At 41.1% G+C, this 18,955-nt stretch overlaps 1 protein-coding gene across 1 annotated transcript in view; it reads left to right on the top strand.

Moving 5' to 3' along the window:
* SLC7A11 (solute carrier family 7 member 11) overlaps positions 1–18,955 on the top strand; it is a 393,826-nt gene that overhangs the window by 161,166 nt on the left and 213,705 nt on the right. The window contains exon 6 of the mRNA XM_073603843.1: positions 16,246–16,290. Coding sequence (XP_073459944.1) covers positions 16,246–16,290 — 45 coding nt within the window. The remainder of the gene's footprint in view (positions 1–16,245; positions 16,291–18,955) is intronic.

Here is an 18,955-nt window from a genome sequence, read left to right as displayed (position 1 = left end):
TGTGATAGGCAGTGAAGAGTGAAATCAAAAATTCACGCCCTTAGAAAGCCTGAAGGCGGTGCTTGGATTTCGGGGTCCCGTACGCGGCTAGGCTCCCAAAAAGTCTCACACATGTGGTATCCCCGTACTCAGGAGAAGCAGCAGAATGTATTTTGGGGTGTAATTTCACATATTCCCATGGCATGTTTGAGCAATATATCATTTAGTGACAACTTTGTGCAAAAAAAAAAAAAAAAATTTGTCTCTTTCCCGCAACTTGTGTCGCAATATAAAATATTCCATGGACTCGACATGCCTCTCAGCAAATAGCTTGGGGTGTCTACTTTCCAAAATGGGGTCATTTGGGGGGGTTTTGAACTGTCCTGGCATTTTATGCACAACATTTAGAAGCTTATGTCACACATCACCAACTCTTCTAACCACTTGAAGACAAAGCCCTTTCTGACACTCATTGTTTACATGAAAAAGTTTTTTTTTTTTTGCAAAAAAATTACTTTGAACAACCAAACATTATATATTTTTTTAAAGCAAATGCCCTACAGATTAAAATGGTGGGTGTTTCATTTTTTTTTTTCACACAGTATTTGTGCAGCGATTTTTCAAACGCATTTTTTGGGGAAAAAACACACTTTTTTAAATTTTAATGCACTAAAACACACTATATTGCCCAAATGTTTGATGAAATAAAAAAGATGATCTTAGGCCGAGTACATGGATACCAAACATGACATGCTTTAAAATTGCGCACAAACGTGCAGTGGCAACAAAATAAATGCATTTTTAAAAGCCTTTAAAAGCCTTTACAGGTTACCACTTTAGATTTACAGAGGAGGTCTACTGCAAAAATTACTGCCCTCGATCTGACCTTCGCGGCGATACCTCACATGCATGGTGCAATTGCTGTTTACGTTTGACGACAGACCGCCGTTTGCGTTCGCCTTAGCGCGAGAGCAGGGGGCGACAGGGGTGCTTTTTTTTTTTTTTTTTTTTTTTCTTTACTATTTTTTTGCTTGTTTATCTTATTTTTAAACTGTTCCTTTCATTTTTTTTTTTTTTTAATCATTTTTATTGTTATCTCGGGGAATGCAAATATCCCCTATGATAGCAATAGGTAGTGACAGGTACTCTTTTTTGAAAAAATTGGGGTCTATTAGACCCTAGATCTCTCCTCTGCCCTCAAAGCATCTGATGACACCAAGATCGGTGTGATAAAATGCTTCCCCAATTTCCCAATGGCGCTATTTACATCCGGCGAAATCTAAGTCATAAAATGATCGTAGCTTCCGGTTTCTTAGGCCATAGAGATGTTTGGAGCCACTCTGGTCTCTGATCAGCTCTATGGTCAGCTGGCTGAATCACTGGCTGCATTCTCAGGTTCCCTGTTGAGACAGGAGAGCCAGAGAAAAACACGGAAGACGGTGTGGGGGGGGGCATTCCCTCCCACAGCTTGTAAAAGCAGTCTAGAGGCTAATTAGCCACTAGGATTGCTTTTACATGAAAGCCGACCGCTGGCTGAAAAGAATGATACCAAGATGATACCTAAACCTGCAGGCATCATTCTGGTATAACCATTCAAAGTCGTGAATGGCGTACCTGAAGACAAAAAAATGGTTAACAATGGTTAACAATAAAGCACAGTAAACAGTAAAGTATAAATAATTACATACCTGAAAAACAAACATGATAAAACATAATAACAATAACAATAACAATAAAACATTGCAGAATAGAATACAGTAAAAAAAGAGCAGAACAATAGAGAGAGAGAATAGAGAGAGAGAACAATAAAACGACAACTATTTTTTTTTATTTTATATATATATATTTTTTTTTACACTTTTTTTGTAACTAACTTTTATAACTGTAACTGGTTCCAGGTTCGGGTCTCTCAAAATGCGATGGCATCTTGGGAGACCCTGTGAAAGTGTGCCTAGTCTGTGGAATGCTGTACCCTACGCTAATACTCAACTAGTGCATGGTAGCGTTCAAAACATTCACCAATGCAAAGACCAGGATTGTCAGGACAGGAGGGACAATAATAGCGGGTGTCACGCCTATATCCGCGCTTGCTGCAGACACGACATCTTTTTGGGGGGGTTCGTTGGGTAGGGGTACTCGGGAGGACATAAAAATGCCTCTCATGCAGCCGACTGCATTTGGTTGGGGATGTGAATGGGGGAAGTACGGGCGCTGCAGAAGCGGTGTGTTCCCAATTAGGATTGGCGAATGCAGCAGGAAGGGCACTATGGGCATGACGGGCCTGTGTTTGTCTTTTTGGTGGCAGCGGGACACTACTTGTGCTTGCCACCTCACCAGCTTGAACTGCACTTATGGGACTCGCCACGTCACCAAGTGTTACTGCAGCGCTGGTTTGACTACGACCGGGGTGTACTAGGCCGCTGGTGCTTGCCAGTTCAATAAAAAGCTTCCAAAAAAACTGTTAGCGATCGCAGGGATCAGGCCTGACTCTGCAAACGCTGCAGTTATGCGTTTAGTGTTTTGTAAGTGACAGTGATCGATCGATACTGCACTTGGCTGGGCTGGGCTGGGCCGGGCGGAGGGGCAAAACGCAGGTACTAGCAGGTATCTGGGCTGATCCCGCTAACACTGCGTTTTTGGGAACCCTAAACTGCTGGGGACGCTAGTATAGATCCGATCGGATCAGATATTGATTCGTTCAGATACTATACCACTAAAGGAGGCGTATGCTGCGTGCGTGGGTGTTAGTGGTACTGGCGCTAACCTGATGCTGCCTGGGGCCGGTGCTTGCTAGTTCACCAAAATGCTACCAAAAAAACTGTTAGCGATCGCAGGGATCAGGCCTGACTCTGCGAACGCTGCAGTTATGCGTTTAGTGCCTTGTAAGTGACAGTGATCGATCGATACTGCACTTGGGTGGACTGGGCTGGGCTGGGCCGGGCGGAGGGGCACAATGCAGGTGCTAGCAGGTATCTGGGCTGATCCCGCTAACACTGCGTTTTTGGGAACCCTAAACTGCTGGGGACGCTAGTATAGATCTGATCGGACCAGATATTGATCCGTTCAGATACTATACCACTAAGGGAGGTGTATGGTACGTGCGTGGGTGTCAGTGGTACTGGCGCTAATCTGGCGCAGCCTGGGGCTGGTGCTTGCCAGCTCACCAAAATGCTACAAAAAAAACTGTTAGCGATCGCAGGGATCAAGCCTGACTCTGTGAACGCTGCAGTTATGCGTTTAGTGTTTTGTAAGTGACAGTGATCGATCGATACTGCACTTGGGTGGGCCGGGCGGAGGGACAAAACGCAGGTGCTAGCAGGTATCTGGGCTGATCCCACTAACATTGCGATTTTGGGAACCCTAAACTTGCTGGGGACGCTAGTATAGATCTGATCAGATCAGATATTGATCCGTTCAGATACTATACCACTAAGGGAGGCGTATGCTGCGTGCGTGGGTGGTAGCGGTACTGGCGCTAATCTGACGCTGCCTGGGGCGACGCATATCACCGCCGGGCGACCGGGGGGCTAAACCTTTATTCGGTAATAAACGGCGAGTGCCCTGACACTATAAAAAATAAACAAACTAACCAGCGTCACCCGTAACAGTTATACGGTGATCAGTGGTGAAAGGGTTAACTAGGGGGCAATCAAGGGGTTAAAACATTTATTAGATAGTATATGGGGGTCCCTGTCGCTATAAAACGCTGACGGCGAACCTAAATATTTACCTCACTAACTAGCGTCACCAGCGACACTAATACAGCGATCAGAAAAATGATCGCTTAGTGACACTGGTGACAGGGGGTGATCAAGGGGTTAAAACTTTATTAGGGGGGGTTAGGGGGGTATCCTAGACCTAAAGGGGGGTAACAGTAACTGTCCCAACACTGTAACTGTCACAAACTGACACCAATGCAGTAATCAGAAAAAAAAAAAAAAACAAACAAAAAAACTGCTGGTGTCAGTTTGTGACAGGGGGGGGTGATTGGGGGAGGATCGGGGGGGCGATCGGGGGGGGGGATCGGGGTGTTTTGTGTGCCTGGCATGTTCTACTGTGTGTGTGTGTGTTGTGCACTCACTCACTTGTCTTCTCTCCTCGGGCCGGAACGGAAATTACCGAGCCGAGGAGAGATGACATCATTTCCTTTGCTGCTGTTTAGCATACAGCAGCAAAGGAATGTTCTCATTGGCCGGCGGCGATCGCGAGGGGGGGCCACGAACGGATGGCCTCCCCCTCATCTCCGATCGCCGTGGGAGAAAAGACGACCGCCTCGGGCACCGGGGGGGGTCCGATCGGACCCCCCACCCGCGGAAGGCAAATCACGTACATGTACGTGATTTTGCCTGTCCGTGCCACCTTGCCGACGTAAATCGGCGTGAGGCGGTCGTCAAGTGGTTAAGTTCTAAAGAAAGGATCTTATTTAACGTTTCCACCAATAGCGAAATAACTTCGGGCATTTCCATATCATGTGCATTAGGTCCCCCGATTCCTGGCATCTAGGGCATTTGTCGTCTTTCCTCCCCCCAAACCTAAATAACCTTTTAGGGGTGTAGTATGTCCTATGTAATAGCATTCATTGTGAGACTTTCTGAGCTGGTGAAATTGAAACTTGGTGTCCTCCTGCCAATATCTCTTTCCATTGTTCATCTGAAATTGCACCCAGGTCTTCTTCCCATTTAGTTCTACATTTTAGTTTTCCTGGAGTCCCTATAATACTTTTACATATATCTGGGTACGTTTCGGCTATGGGCCCCCCGTGTCCGCCCGGCATGTCTAGTTTTTGAAATATGGTAGACCTATTCCAGACTGGCCCTTGTCCTCCAAACTGTCTACTCAGAGCATGTTTAATTTGTTGATAACTAAAAAATGAATGGTCTGGGATACCAAATTCCTCCTTAAGTGATCCAAATGTTTTTAAGATGTTCTGATTATACAACTGGGCTAATTTATTTATCCCCCTTATTTCCCATGATTTTATTTTCCCCATTTCTTTTAATTCCTCTAAGTTCTTATTGTTCCACAGTGGGGTGCATTTCATCAGACCTCCCATTCCCTTCATGGCCTTAATGGTATTCCATACTTTTATCATCAATTTAATCGTAGGGGGTTTATAAGGAGTTTGCCTCAAGTACTTCCATCACTGTCCCATGGGGTGCTCCCATAATCATCAGTTCTCTCCTGTTATGGCCATTAGGACCAGAGCCTCTCCCCAGGTGCTGCATCTGTGCCGCCAAAAAATAGCCCCTCGGGTGAGGCACTGCTAATCCCCCTTCTTGCGATGGAAGTTGTAGGGTTTGTAGTCCTATCCTAGAAGGTTTCCCTTTCCAGATGAGATCTCTCAATAGTGTATCTATTTTTTTAAACCATTTCCGGCTTATCCATATTGGCGAGTTGTGCATAACATACAATAGCTGGGGAAGCCACAACATTTTAATCAAATTGCACCTCCCCGCCACTGACAAAGGCAAACCTCTCCAAATTTCAATCTTGCTTTTAAATTTCCTCAGCAGGGGGGTCAGATTATTATCTAAATATTCCCCTGGATCTTTTGTTAACTTTATACCTAAGTATTTTGTCGACTCTACTATTTCCATATGTATATTGCTTACTGGGACATTCTCTCCCACAGGATCTATTGGTAGTAGCACCGATTTCTTCTGGTTTATGGATAAGCCCGATAATCTTCCAAAACTTGAGAGTATTTCCAACACCTGGTTAAGGGATCCCTCCAGGTCACCTAAGAATATGAGAACATCGTCCGCATACAATGCGATCCGCTCTTCCCCCTCTGCTCTCTGGAATCCTTCTATTATCCTATTCTGCCTTATTGATATGGCTAGTGGCTCCATTGCCAGAGCAAATATCAGGGGGGACAAGGGGCAGCCCTGCCTTGAACCTCTTTCTAGTTGGAACTCGGTTGAGTAGTCACCATTAATTCTTACTTTTGCTTTGGGATCATTATAGAGTATTTTTACCCAATTAATAAAGGAGGGGCCAAACCCAAACTCCCTTAGTACCCGCCAGATGTACTACCATTCTACGCTGTCAAACGCTTTTACCACGTCTAGTAGCATAACTGCTCTAGAGCCCATATTGTCTGTGGGTATCTGAAGATTCAGAAAAACCCTCCTGATGTTCATACTTGTTGCTCTATTTGGAATAAATCCTGTTTGGTCTTGATGAACTACTTTATGAATGATCTTTCTTAACCTCCCCGCCAGGACCTTTGCTAGGATCTTAACATCAGAGCAGAGTAGGGATATGGGTCTATAAGACCCTGGTTCCAAGGGGTCCTTCCCCTCCTTATGCAATACAATAATTGTAGCTTCAGTCATTGATGTTGGTAATTTCCCCCTCTCCTTCGCCCAGTTAAATACTTTAAGGAGTTCCGGAAGTAGTATTTCCCCATAGCTTTTATATATTTCAGTTGGCAGCCCGTCTGGCCCCGGGGACTTATAATTGGCCATTTCTGCTACTGCCATTTTAATTTCTTCCAGTGTGATCGGTCGCTCTAGTTCCTCTTTATCTGCCTCCTCAATTACTGGTATACTTATCTTACTAAAAAAGGAGTCCATTTCCTCTCCCTCCATGATCCCTCGGGATTTATATAAATCCTTGTAGTATTCTTTAAAGGTATCAATAATTATCTCTCTCTGGGATGATATTTCACCTCCCATAGTTCTAATTGCTGAGACCGTGGAGGGGGGGGACTGTTTTTTACAATACAGGCCAGCATCTTCCCTACTTTTTCTCCTTCCCTGTAAATAATTTGTCTCTGGAACAGCCTTTTATTTTCTACCTTCCTAAGTATTGCATCTTTATAACTTTGTTGTTTTTTCTCCCACACTTTTTGTTTATCGGGTAAGGGTTCTTTCACATACTCCTTCTCTGCCTCCATTAACTCTCTCCTAGTCTTATCCTCCCAATCCCGTGAAGCTTTTTTGATTTTGGACACTTTCTGAATCAATAGTCCCCTCAAATATGCCTTTAACGTATCCCACATCACCCCCCTTGAGACAGTGTCCGAGTTGAACCTTATGAATTCATCCAACTCAGATACCATCCCTTCCGAATCCTCCATAATTTCCAACCAGGCCGGGTTTAGTTTCCATACTCTACCTTCTTTTTTGTTTCCTGGGTTTACTTCAACTGTCATTAAGGAGTGATCTGACACCCCTCTAGGATGATAATCTATATTTTGTATTACTTGTCCTGCTAATTCATTACCCAGTACTATATCTATCCTTGATAAGGTAGAGTACATGAGTACTGTAATGTTCCCGGGTTCCGTAATCTCCAAATGTCAGATAATCCCGCTTCTTGTAGATATTGACACATCCGGTTTTCTTGTGCTCCCTGACTTTGTTTCCCTGGAGGGAATCTATCTATTTTTTTATCCATGACTACATTAAAGTCCCCGACCACTATAACTGGCAAGCCCAGTTTCTCCATTATGAATTCCAATAGGTCATACAATATCTCCATTCTAAAGGGGGGGGGGATGTATATATTAGCTAATACCCATTCTTGACCCTCTATTATACAATGCATAAAAATGTATCGCCCCTCTTCATCCAATACGCACTGTCTGCAAGAGAATACCACCTCCCCGTCAATTAGTACCGAGACCCCTCTCGAGTAGGAGGTATGCACAGAGTGAAACTGGTACTTATACCTCCTATTCCTCATATATCCTTTGGTATCCTTTGTTAGGTGCGTCTCCTGCAGACAGGCTATTCTTACTTTATATGTATCCAAGCTATCAAATATCGCTGCTCTTTTAACATGGGTTCCCAACCCCCTAACATTCCACGATCCAATATTCAGCGTCATCACTTAACCTGATTTTTACTGTACATAGTCCTTACTAGAGAGGGGATTTTAAATTCTACCAGTCTTACCAAGAAAAATACAATAGAGAACAATAAACATTATATCCCATTAGTTTGTGCACCATATTTTCCCTTTGTGTTTTAGTGCTCAAACCCTTCCTATCACTATTAGTAAAACAACTAGAAATTACTCTAACTTTAACTAAATATTTTAAACTCATATCTCAATTCCTTGACCTATACACATATTTCCCCTTTATGTATTTTATTATAACTATATATTTTTTTTTTTTCTTGTGTCTAGTGTGCCGTCCTGTGAGAAAATGTAATAAATAGTGTACAAAATGTTTCCTTACAATCTTATGCATTATATACTCCCTTGTTCTGTGTCTTCCCCCCCCCCACACCCTTCACCCATCCCTCCCCACCCAAATCCCCCCCCCAAACCATTCTAGGTTACCGTTAGAGGCTTTTTTAGTGACCGTCCCATACCCTCCCTTCATTCCAGAACCAACTCTACACACACCCCTGTCTTCCTTACCCTTACCCTCCACCCTTCCCACCCTTCCTCCATTCACATACAAACTTATTTTCTGATTCAGTCTAACCATGTGTATTCCCCACCCCACTCCTCTCCCCACATAATGATTCCAATTTTATTACATATATCTTTATATTACGTGTTTATATTTATTCCCCAGCTCTATACTCTTTCTGCCCTATTCCTTTTTTATTTCAATGGCAACTGGTCCTTCTTTTCCTCAAACCATGACAGCACCTTCTCTGGGGAGTCAAAAATCTGACTTCCTCCAAGTGCATTCACTCGCAGCAGGATAAAGAAGCGCATATGTGACATCATACCCTTGGAGACTACGTTTAATTTTTAAAAATTCCGCTCTACACTTTTGCAGTCCAGGAGAGAAATCAGGGTACATTGAAATTCTTGCTCCATTGTAGAATATGTTCCCTTTTTCTCTAGCCCTGCGTAAAAGGTTTATTTTATCCCTATGATTTAAGAATTTCAGCAGTAGGGCTCTTGGGGGATTTCCTTGAGGGGGGGGCCTAAACGGAACTCTATGTGCTCTTTCAATAGAGAACTGCTGCGAGAATGTCTCTCTTCCGTAGATTTCAATCAGCCACTTTTCCAAAAATCCTATTGGATCTGCGCCTTCACTCTTCTCTGGCAGACCCACTACCCTCACATTGTCTCTACACAGCCTATTTTCCATCTCTTCCATTTTTTCCGTGAGTCTATTTAACTGTTCTTCCTGGGTCTTGACTCTTTGTTTCATAGGATATAGCTCATCTTCTATAAAGCTTATTCTCCCTTCTATTTCTGTCACTCTCTTCGCTGTTTTTCTTAAATCATGGCGTACTAGGGTGATTTCTTCTTTAATGTCTTGCATCTGGCCTGACATTTCACCCAAGGATTGTTTACAAGCATTAATTGCCAGAAGGATGTCTTTCAGAGATGGCTCCCCCTCTGGTACTTGACTCTGGGTATTAGCTGTTTCCATCATTTTCCCTGCTCCTCCTGCTCCTTTAACTGGTGGATTCTTTGCTATGGTACCGCTAACAAGTGTACTTGAGCCCCCCTGGCTCTTTCTGTCTGCTGTTATCTTGCTCTGTGCTTGCTGCCCCCCTTTCGTTGGAGTGTGGTCGGTTACATTAATCATTTTTTCCAGTTTAGCGGTTGCTGCCACTGCCGCTGCTGTTATTCCTGCCACTGTGGACGGTATCCCTTTGTCTTTAGCCGACCGCAAGGACTGGACCCCCATACTCTCCTGGCTGGTGTGTTCATCTCCTTTCCTCCTTGCAGACATGGTATCCTCCCCGTTTTCCTCTCGTAACTTTATTTATTTTCCTAAGCAGTATAACGGTTATGGATATAACGGGTAATTGGCATAGACTTTATACCAATTGCCCGGGAAATGGGTTTTTTTTTTCTTTTCTTTTTTTTTAAAAGTAGTTTTTCAGTAAATCATTAGTGAGAGACGTTTTTTTCCAACCTCAAAAAAGTCGCCGCTGGTAACCCTGATCAACCTTGGGAAAGTCCAATCTCCACTTATAGGTCCCCCTCTGTTAATGACGGCTGTGTATACAAGCCTTAGACAGCCTTAAGCAGCTCTCTCTCTCCACCGTCTGATAGACAAATCAATTCAATTTCTAATTCAAATGTCCGCTCACTCACCCAGGCTTCGTGGCTTCGTTTGGACGCCGCCGCTTCAGGGGAGCTCGGTCACCTCCGCTTCTCCGTCCGGTGTTACAATTTCTCTCAGTGGCCTCCGTTGCTGACACTCCTGGGGCTATCGAGAAAACTCTCCTCGCTCATACTCCCGCGCGAGCGCGCCACCACCTGACTTCCTTTCAGGATCTCTCAGACCCGAGTTCCTCCGAAGACTCCCGGGGACCTCCGAGGGCAGAGGGGGATGCAGCACACCACTCCGGCTCCTGCAGCCAACCACCGAGATGTCATCTCAGGACGCGGGCAGCAACCGGGCACGAGGGTCCACGGATCAGGCACCGGGCTCAGCACACACCACCAGAGAGGTACTGTTGGCTTGCTCCTTACTCCTATATTACACAGTCGGGGTCGTGTTCTCATCAATATTGTGGGAGTGAGGTGGACACACACATTCACGTTCTCTCCTCACCAGCTCACTCCATCATCCATTTCCGGCCCGCCCCCTGATGTGTGCCAGCGCAGCTCTCAGTGCTGCCTGTTCGGCCCCTCACGCATCACTAACTTACTCACTGACATATCTGTATGGATGTCACACCACTTCCTCAAACTCAACTTGTCCAAAACCGAGCTTATAATATTTCCTCCCTCACGTGCCTCTTCCCCTGACTTCTCTGTCAAGAGCAATGGCAAAACCATCCACCCGTCCCCACATGTCAGGGTGCTAGGTGTTATCCTGGATTCTGAACTCTCCTTTCGGCCCCACATCCAATCACTTTCCAAAGCTTGCTGCCTCAACCTCCGCAACATCTCCAAACTACGTCCCTTTCTAACCAGTGAAACCACAAAGCTCCTGATTCACTCCCTGGTTATCTCTCGCCTTGACTACTGCAACTCACTCCTCATTGGCTTACCGTTAAATAGACTATCCCCCTTCAGTCCATCATGAATGCTGCTGCCAGACTCATCCACCTTACAAACCGCTCAGTGTCTGCTACCCCTCTCTGTCAATCCCTCCACTGGCTACCACTCGCCCAACGAATTAAATTCAAAATACTAACAATAAGTTGCCCTCAGCTACATCACTAACCTAGTCTCAAAATACCAACCTAATCGCCATCTCCGTTTCTCCCAAGACCTCCTGCTCTCTAGCTCCCTCATCACTTCCTCCCATATTCGCCTCCAGGACTTCTCCCGAGCCTCGCCTATCCTCTGGAATTCCCTACCCCAATCTGTCAGACTGTCTCCAAATTTATCCACTTTTAGGCGATCCCTGAAAACTTTCCTCTTCAGAGAAGCCTATCCTGCCTCCATCTAACAACTGCACTATTTTCTCCATTAGCTCATCCCCCACAGCTATTACCCTTTTGTATAACTTGACCCTCCCTCCTAGATTGTAAGCTCTAACGAGCAGGGCCCTCTGATTCCTTCTGTATTGAATTGTATTGTACTTGTACTGTCTGCCCTAATGTTGTAAAGCGCTGCGTAAACTGTCGGCGCTATATAAATCCTGTATAATAATAATAACTTTTGCATGATATTCACATTTTTCGAGTATCACCTGTAAGCTAAATGAATCAGAAAGCATGCTGCGAATGTCCATCTACGCAAGCCTTTAAACTGTACAGCTTTTGTTTTCTTGGACCAACGCTAGACTAAAAAGCATTCTGTATTGTTTTCTGACATTATATACAAATTTCACCAATATAACATCCTTGTAAAAGATACAGTACATCTCTAAATGGCACACAGTTAAATGGACACAATTGTTGAGATATCTTTCAAACTATTTAGGATGCAAATCTACTCAGATTCTTTTCTTTATGCTGGCTGCATACTCTTTAAATCAAGTGAACTGATGGTTGGAACCAGCTATCAAACTGTCTGCAGTCGTATAATGTAATCTGTCAGCTGCTTAATGCACCGTTTCTTAATAACATAGCAAAATGTAACAAATTTGTTTTCAAATGTGATGGATTTGATGCCATATCCACAGACAACACAAGGTTAACACTTGTTAGAAAAATAACAGGAAGAGGTAAAACTATAAAATCGCATCAAGATATGTTTCTAAACTTAGTGCTAAACTGTTATGCTAAACTACAGTATGTTATTGTCTTTACCAGCTTGAGATAAGAGAAAGGACTCCATAGTATGTTAATACATGACAGAGAAACACCACTAACTCTGAGTCAGTAGACTGAGATGGTAAATAGTCAGAAGTATACAGTATGGGGTAATCTGAAACTTGGATAAAAATGTTTACTGGCATATAGAACCACACAATGTGGTCATTGTCAAGACACTGAAATACAGTTTGTCAAAAGTTTTATCCTTTGCTTATTTAAATTAAATTACAGCTAAAACCGAGGCAATTTTTTTCCTGTTCTACCCCCCCCCTCAGTCCAGTGGTGCACTGTTCCTGACATCATCATGTGCATAGACCGGCTATGGATGTGAAGACATCTAGAACGGTTCACTGCTGGACATTTTAAAAAAGCCTGCAAGACAATGGCATAATGTTCTATACTAGAATATTATGAAATGCCTACCTTAGAACGAAGCCCTCAGTGGCACACTATCACCACTGACAGATCTTCAATCTTCACCTGGTCTTCCTTTTGGGTTTGCATGATCCAGTCGTCTGATTGGCCGAGCTGTGATGATGTCACTCCCGTGCATCCATGCGGGAGTCACAGCAATGGCACAAAGCTCTGAAGGCATCAGACGGGTATGCCTTCGGAGAACATGCGCTGATGCAGTGGCAGTGAACCGTAAATATCTTCTAAACAGTGCAAGTTTAGGAGATAAATGGGGTTATTTATGAAAGGCAACTCCACTTTGCACTGCAAGTGCACTTGGAAGTGCAGTTGCTCTAAATCTAAAAGGTAGATCTAAAATGAGGGGAAGCTCTGCTGATTTTATCATCCAATCATGTGCAAGCTAAAATGCTGTTTTTTATTTTCCTTGCATGTCCCCCTTGGATCTACACTGACTTTACTTCCAAGTGCACTTGTAGTACAAAGTGGATTTTCCTTTAGTAAATAACCCCCATTATCTTTACCTACAGGTAAGCCTTATCATTGGCTTACCTGTAGGTATAAGTTTAAAAAAAGACTTTGCTACCACTTTAATCCATGCAGTGTAGACACAGCCCCACTGCGTGGGGGAAAAAAATTGCACGGATTTAAAAATGAATAAAATTAAATTAGATGAAAATTCACAATTATGTTAATAGGATTACTTTCATTCTTCATGTATGTTTCCTTTGGACTTTTTTTCTTGTAGTTCTTATACAACCCAATCCAAACACTGTCTTGTTTCCATGCTTATTCACTGATCAAATGACATTATTTTTCAAGAACAGTACAGATATGACTTCATGACATGACATCAAGTTCAAAAACTCTCAAAGCAATTCACAATGAAAATACCTCTTAAAACAATAATGTTTTGAAAGGGGATAGCTAAGAGAAATGTCTATCAAGCTGACGGTGCCCAAGCTTCTGCTCTTTGCTTCCCAGGTTAATAACACAAAGCCTACCAAATGTAGGCCTTTTGTGTCATCTACAAGGATGTGGGAATCTCAGGAGGCAGGCTGAGGGAGTTGACAGAACACCCTTCACTTCACTCAAAATGTATCACATGTGCTCTAAGCAAGATGCAAATTCATCATTTTAATGCTGGTCTCAGTTTACTACTTCCTGTATATGTTGAAGATGGAATGATCAGGCTGTTGATTTTTGTAAAATCAGATGAATTCTGTAATGTCCCTTATGAATGCCTTAGAACTTGACACCTTTGCAACCTATATTAGTTATATAATCCCCCTAGTAAACTAAGGAAGTGGAACCAACTATTTGCTTTGCTATTTGCGTTTCATGAAAAAGGATGTCCTCTTGGCTGCTAGGACAATTAAGAGTAGGGACTACAATGGGGCAATGGACCAATTGCGTTACACCTAGCACTACACCTACTGTAGAAAAGAGAACACTGCATACACTTAGTTGAATGCTTTTTTCATATATTCTCTATTTTCTCATATGTAAATTGTGTTAAATGCAAAGGCTACCTCGTAGTCATATGCTGCTAAAGCTGAAACAATACACAGACTACTAGCGAGAATATATTATAGCGGCTTTTCAGAGAGCAAAGTAGTGCTGGATAAAGTGGACAGAAATTTAAACTGACTTCTATTATAATGCTAATTTGCATAAAAGTAATTTCCTTCAAAGCTTACACAACCTACTACATTTTCTTAGATAATTTCCAAACTGAATACAGAGAATAAAAAAAGAGATCCCACTTCCACTAGCTATAAGGGAGAACCATGAAAAACGTGAATTATATAACAATGTAGAATATACCATTACCCATACTTCTGAAAATGGCTAACAATTTAAAAAATCTCCTGACCTTCTAATTTCTGCAGGCATTTCTTAAATTAGATAATGCTGCTATTTGTTTTATACTTAGTCATCAATGATTTGAAATTAATATGGGTCTTGACAAAAGTAAAGAACAGTAGCTTTAGCTGAAAATGTAATGCAGAACCAGCTAGCACACTGATATGATATCGCAGAGACCAAGAGTAAAATTAAATGAGAGCAAGCCAAATAGAGGAAAAAAAAGTTAATGGAAAAAAGGAACTAACTATTGTAAAGGGCAGAAAAAGAATTAATACCCAAAGGAAAACTTGAACATAATGCATTGAGTAAGAATAATAAATACCATTTTACAAAAGCATCTGACCAGTTTAAGTCTATTAAATATTAGTTTTCCTAAAAAAGAAAACAAAAAAAACAACTGTGCATGGCTTCTTATTGGATGATTTTAGGCAACTTTATTATGACTACATTAGATATATTATACATTATACATTATATTTGAATCAAATCTGCAATAACACTATTTGAGCATTAGATCCATTATTCAGTTTATGGCTCTTGTACTGTTTTCTATGTGACAGTAAGTATGATCAACTAAACTTTAAATGTAAGCACAAGGGATGTAAAGGAGAAGGTTGTTTCACATTTTTAGATTTCAGTCTGGAGCTTTCAAAGGCCACCTCCCATCAAAGATAATTTTAAATTTGTCAGTGGGCACTGGTGGGGAAGAATTTTGTGTTCTCAGCATTATTATTAAGACTCAATTAAAAGTACATATTACCAAAGTACCTTTGGCTTTTCAATGACTGTAACCATATTAGGATATCTTAACACCAAAGACCTTTATATATATGATGCCAGCATACAATTTTGCTTGTCAGCAATCACACAAAACTAAAATTATTGTATTGCCTGGGAGGGTTTTTAAATCACTAAAACTACCCTTATTTCCAGTTGCATTATTGATGGATGGACTAAATTTCACTAGGTCTAAATGGTAGTATGAAATCACATGGTTCCTTTCTTGAGATCCCCAGCAATACTAAATATTCCAAATCTTGCAAGAAGACAGGCCTGTGCTGTGCTGGAGCAACATCTTGCTACCCATCCAACCCCATGATTTTCTCTAAAGGAAGGTGATGTCACCATCACCTACTGTGGGTGTATCAGTAAATAAACAGACCTTGATTTATTAGTGCAAGATCTGCTTTAATTATATGGTTATTTAAATATAGTTACTACAAAAAAATACTGGTTAATCGTTTTTGGGGTTTAAGAAACTGTATAGGGACTATGGAGTTAGGTTACTAAATGAGCAGTGTATATTCACATTAAAAAAAGGGATTTAAACTTTCCAAAAAAGAAAATTCATGTAATTTAGTAAATGATGTAACGTTTTCTGACTTAAAGCATTCAATCATAAGAAAAAAGATCTTGTTTTTTATCTCCTTTTTCACATGCAGTAATTGGGTAAGTTAAGTGGACATTCAATTTGCAAAGGTAATATGCTATACTCCTTTAGTGAGTAAACCCCATTGTCTATAAAAAACAGAGTCTGAAATAACCTTACAAATTGCCATGCCCAATATGGATGAAAAAATGATATGGGCAGAACTTATGATAATCACTTGCAGTAAATTAAAACATCCATGAACTGTATTCTGTTGTTACGATGAGCCCAATATTTCCACATCTAGCTAATTTGGTTCAAATTGACTAAAATAACCAATTACAATGTCAGCTTATAAATAAACCAATATGAAATGTAATATACCTGACAAATAAATGAACAACCTATTTTAATAATTACTATTATAGGTCTAAATGTACCTAAGGGGATTTTTATTTATTTATTTATTAGGTTCTACCTCAATTTTGTTACTGAAGAAGTTGAAAACCCAGAAAAGTAAGTATAATAATATGTATTTTTATTTTAAATTTGTTAATTGGAAACCTGCTCAAAATTCTGTTTGTAGATGATGTAGGGTGGGTTAGGTACCACACCAAGTCTTTAAAAGTGTCTTGTCCCGATGAAGATCACTTTTAACTAATAAAACATAGCTCACCAAGTGGCAACTTTCTGTTACCATTTATGTTTTGCACTAGTTGTGTACTGAAAGAGCCATTTTTAAATTCAGGCCGAAATGTGGCGGAAGCCTACTTAACACTGCAGATAGAGCCTCATGATTAGAGGTGAGGTCAGGCACATGGCTTTGACAGGTCACCTCCTCTGTTTTTTTGCCTTTTCATTTTATCGGTGTTCTGCTTCCCTTTGAGTCCAAAATATGCATGTGTAAAGCACAGCACAGTGTTTCCTAATTAGAGTTTTTAAATTAGCTACCTTATGACCACAACACTGCTTTATAACTGGGGCCCAATTAGCTTTAAGGGTTTTCACATTACTCTCCTCTTCTTTGTATTTATTTTCTTTTTTCTAGCAAAATGTTCTTTATCTGTTTACCACCAGTAATGGCAGTGTCTGTACAGACCACTCTACATGACATATCACTTCATTGATTTCATAAATATATGGGGTTTCTGCAGTTTTTTTACCCATTTTGAATGTCCTCCCTGCATGAAAGATTGTGTTAAAGTCCCACAATTGTGTCCTTTTCCACTTCACAATCATGCTTATAGCTGCTGGAGATATGTCTGCTAGATCTTGCGTTTTTTTTCTTTGTGGCAGCTTCTGGCAGCATGGGAATTGCTATAAAGCACAGGCAGATGTCTCTGTCCTAAGAGACATTGCTTGAGACTGGCATGACAATAGAGGAGAACTAGGAGTTTCCAGTCAGATAGCCAGTCATAGTTCTGCAGTGTCAAACAGTATGTCTTCAATCAGCATTCTCTGAACTACTGTGCTGAACTACCATGCTGACTGCTAGCTTGGTCTTCATTCATCTCTTTCTCCTTATATGTAAGTAGTGTATGTAATAAGCATCAGACAATAGTCTGACACTAAATTAACCTTGTCAAAAAAAGGCTTCAACAGCCTTCTAGCTCTGTATCTTGTAAGTTAGAAACTGAGCAGATAAAATGGAATTTATAGTTAAACAAAAATACCGGAGTTTACAGAAGTCTGTTGGAGTGATAACCGGCACATATAGGTTTTTAAGGCTTCATGCACACCAGGCTTAAAAAAGGTCTGCTCCCTTGGCAGAAAAAAATGCTCACATAGGGCATTTTTTGTACATAGTTTAGGCGAGTTGAGGAGAGTTCTGCATTTTTCCTGCCAGAAAGCTCCAATCAGAAATGCAAACCAGAAGGGTTTTTTCCTGCCTCTAAACGTTGAGCTTAAAACATACCTGTAATCGTCCTAATGTGCATGGACACATAGGATAACATTGAGCTGCTTCTACAAGCAGAACACAAAACTCCTGTAGAAGTAGCGATTTTTAAGTCAGTGTGTGTGGCCCCTTAGTGTGAACAGGGTTGGAGAGCTGGTATTAATAACTAATTTTACCTTTCATGGGGTGACATGAAATGTGATTACATTTTTCAACCAAAAAAAATTTTTTCAAAAAATCTGTAATTTAAGGATAATTATAATGGAAACTTTTTTTTTGGTAGAGTAAGAAGGATTAGACCCTCTGTTGAGTCCCAAACGGGGAGATTTAGTCCTCTATTTGTAATGATGACTATTGTCAATGGGAAAGAAAGGGAGGTTCAAAATGTTATAGCTGTCCCCAGAACAAGAAGTATATGGAAATCTTCAAATGGGGGCACTCATTCCAGGTATAACTGTTCAAGAGGGAAATTTCCCCTTTGCTTTGGGAGATTTCTTCTAACTTCCTGTTGAATTTCTGGGACAGGAAGTGAAGGTAAATTTCCCCAATGGTATACAAACAGCAAACAAATAATTTGGCAGGAGTTAACTTTAATTTTCCAAAACTGTGTATGCAATGTATTTGGAAAAATTTGAGTATTTGTTTTACTGCATTTTGTAAATGGTATTCTATACATGTCATTGGGCATGTTTTTAGAGAATCAGACAGCCAATGATCTGGCGTTGAATAGTAAGCAAAACTGCTTAGCTGATTCCAAATTGTAAACTAACATTTCATTTTTTTTTACAATCCCATTTGAAATTTTTGTAACAATGTCATTGCTTGCACCTGCACAGAATGCTGGAAATGTGAACAAATAGTGATAACGAGCCTTAATAAATATCTTGCTCGTATGTATAATTTTGGTACATGCAGATGAGGGTCGAAGCCTCTTCTTTGCTTACTAACTCATGAGAAATGTGTTTATTTACTTTCTCTCTAAGATGGTGATGCATGCCTGATGATCAGATTGTTTGCAGGAGTTTGACTCTGTTGCTATTGTATGTTTTAAATTAATTGTTAAAACAGGCAGATGTTTTTACTGTGTTTTCCCAGCTGCTGACACTGTGAACAATCTGCATTATTGTAAAGGACTGTTCATTTTTTTAAGCAGACATATCATTATTGCTTAGGAATTTTACAATGCAGTTGTGTTTTAGATACTATCATTGTTGTTGAATATGAAAGCAGAAAACCCATTTCCTATTTGAAAAAACAAAACAAAAACAAAACACAAACACATAA

This window comes from Aquarana catesbeiana, linkage group LG01 (genome assembly GCF_042186555.1).
Source record: "Aquarana catesbeiana isolate 2022-GZ linkage group LG01, ASM4218655v1, whole genome shotgun sequence".
In the NCBI taxonomy this organism is placed as follows: Eukaryota; Metazoa; Chordata; class Amphibia; order Anura; family Ranidae; genus Aquarana; species Aquarana catesbeiana.
Note: the sequence above shows the minus strand (reverse complement) of the source record. Positions and strands in the feature narration are given on the sequence as shown.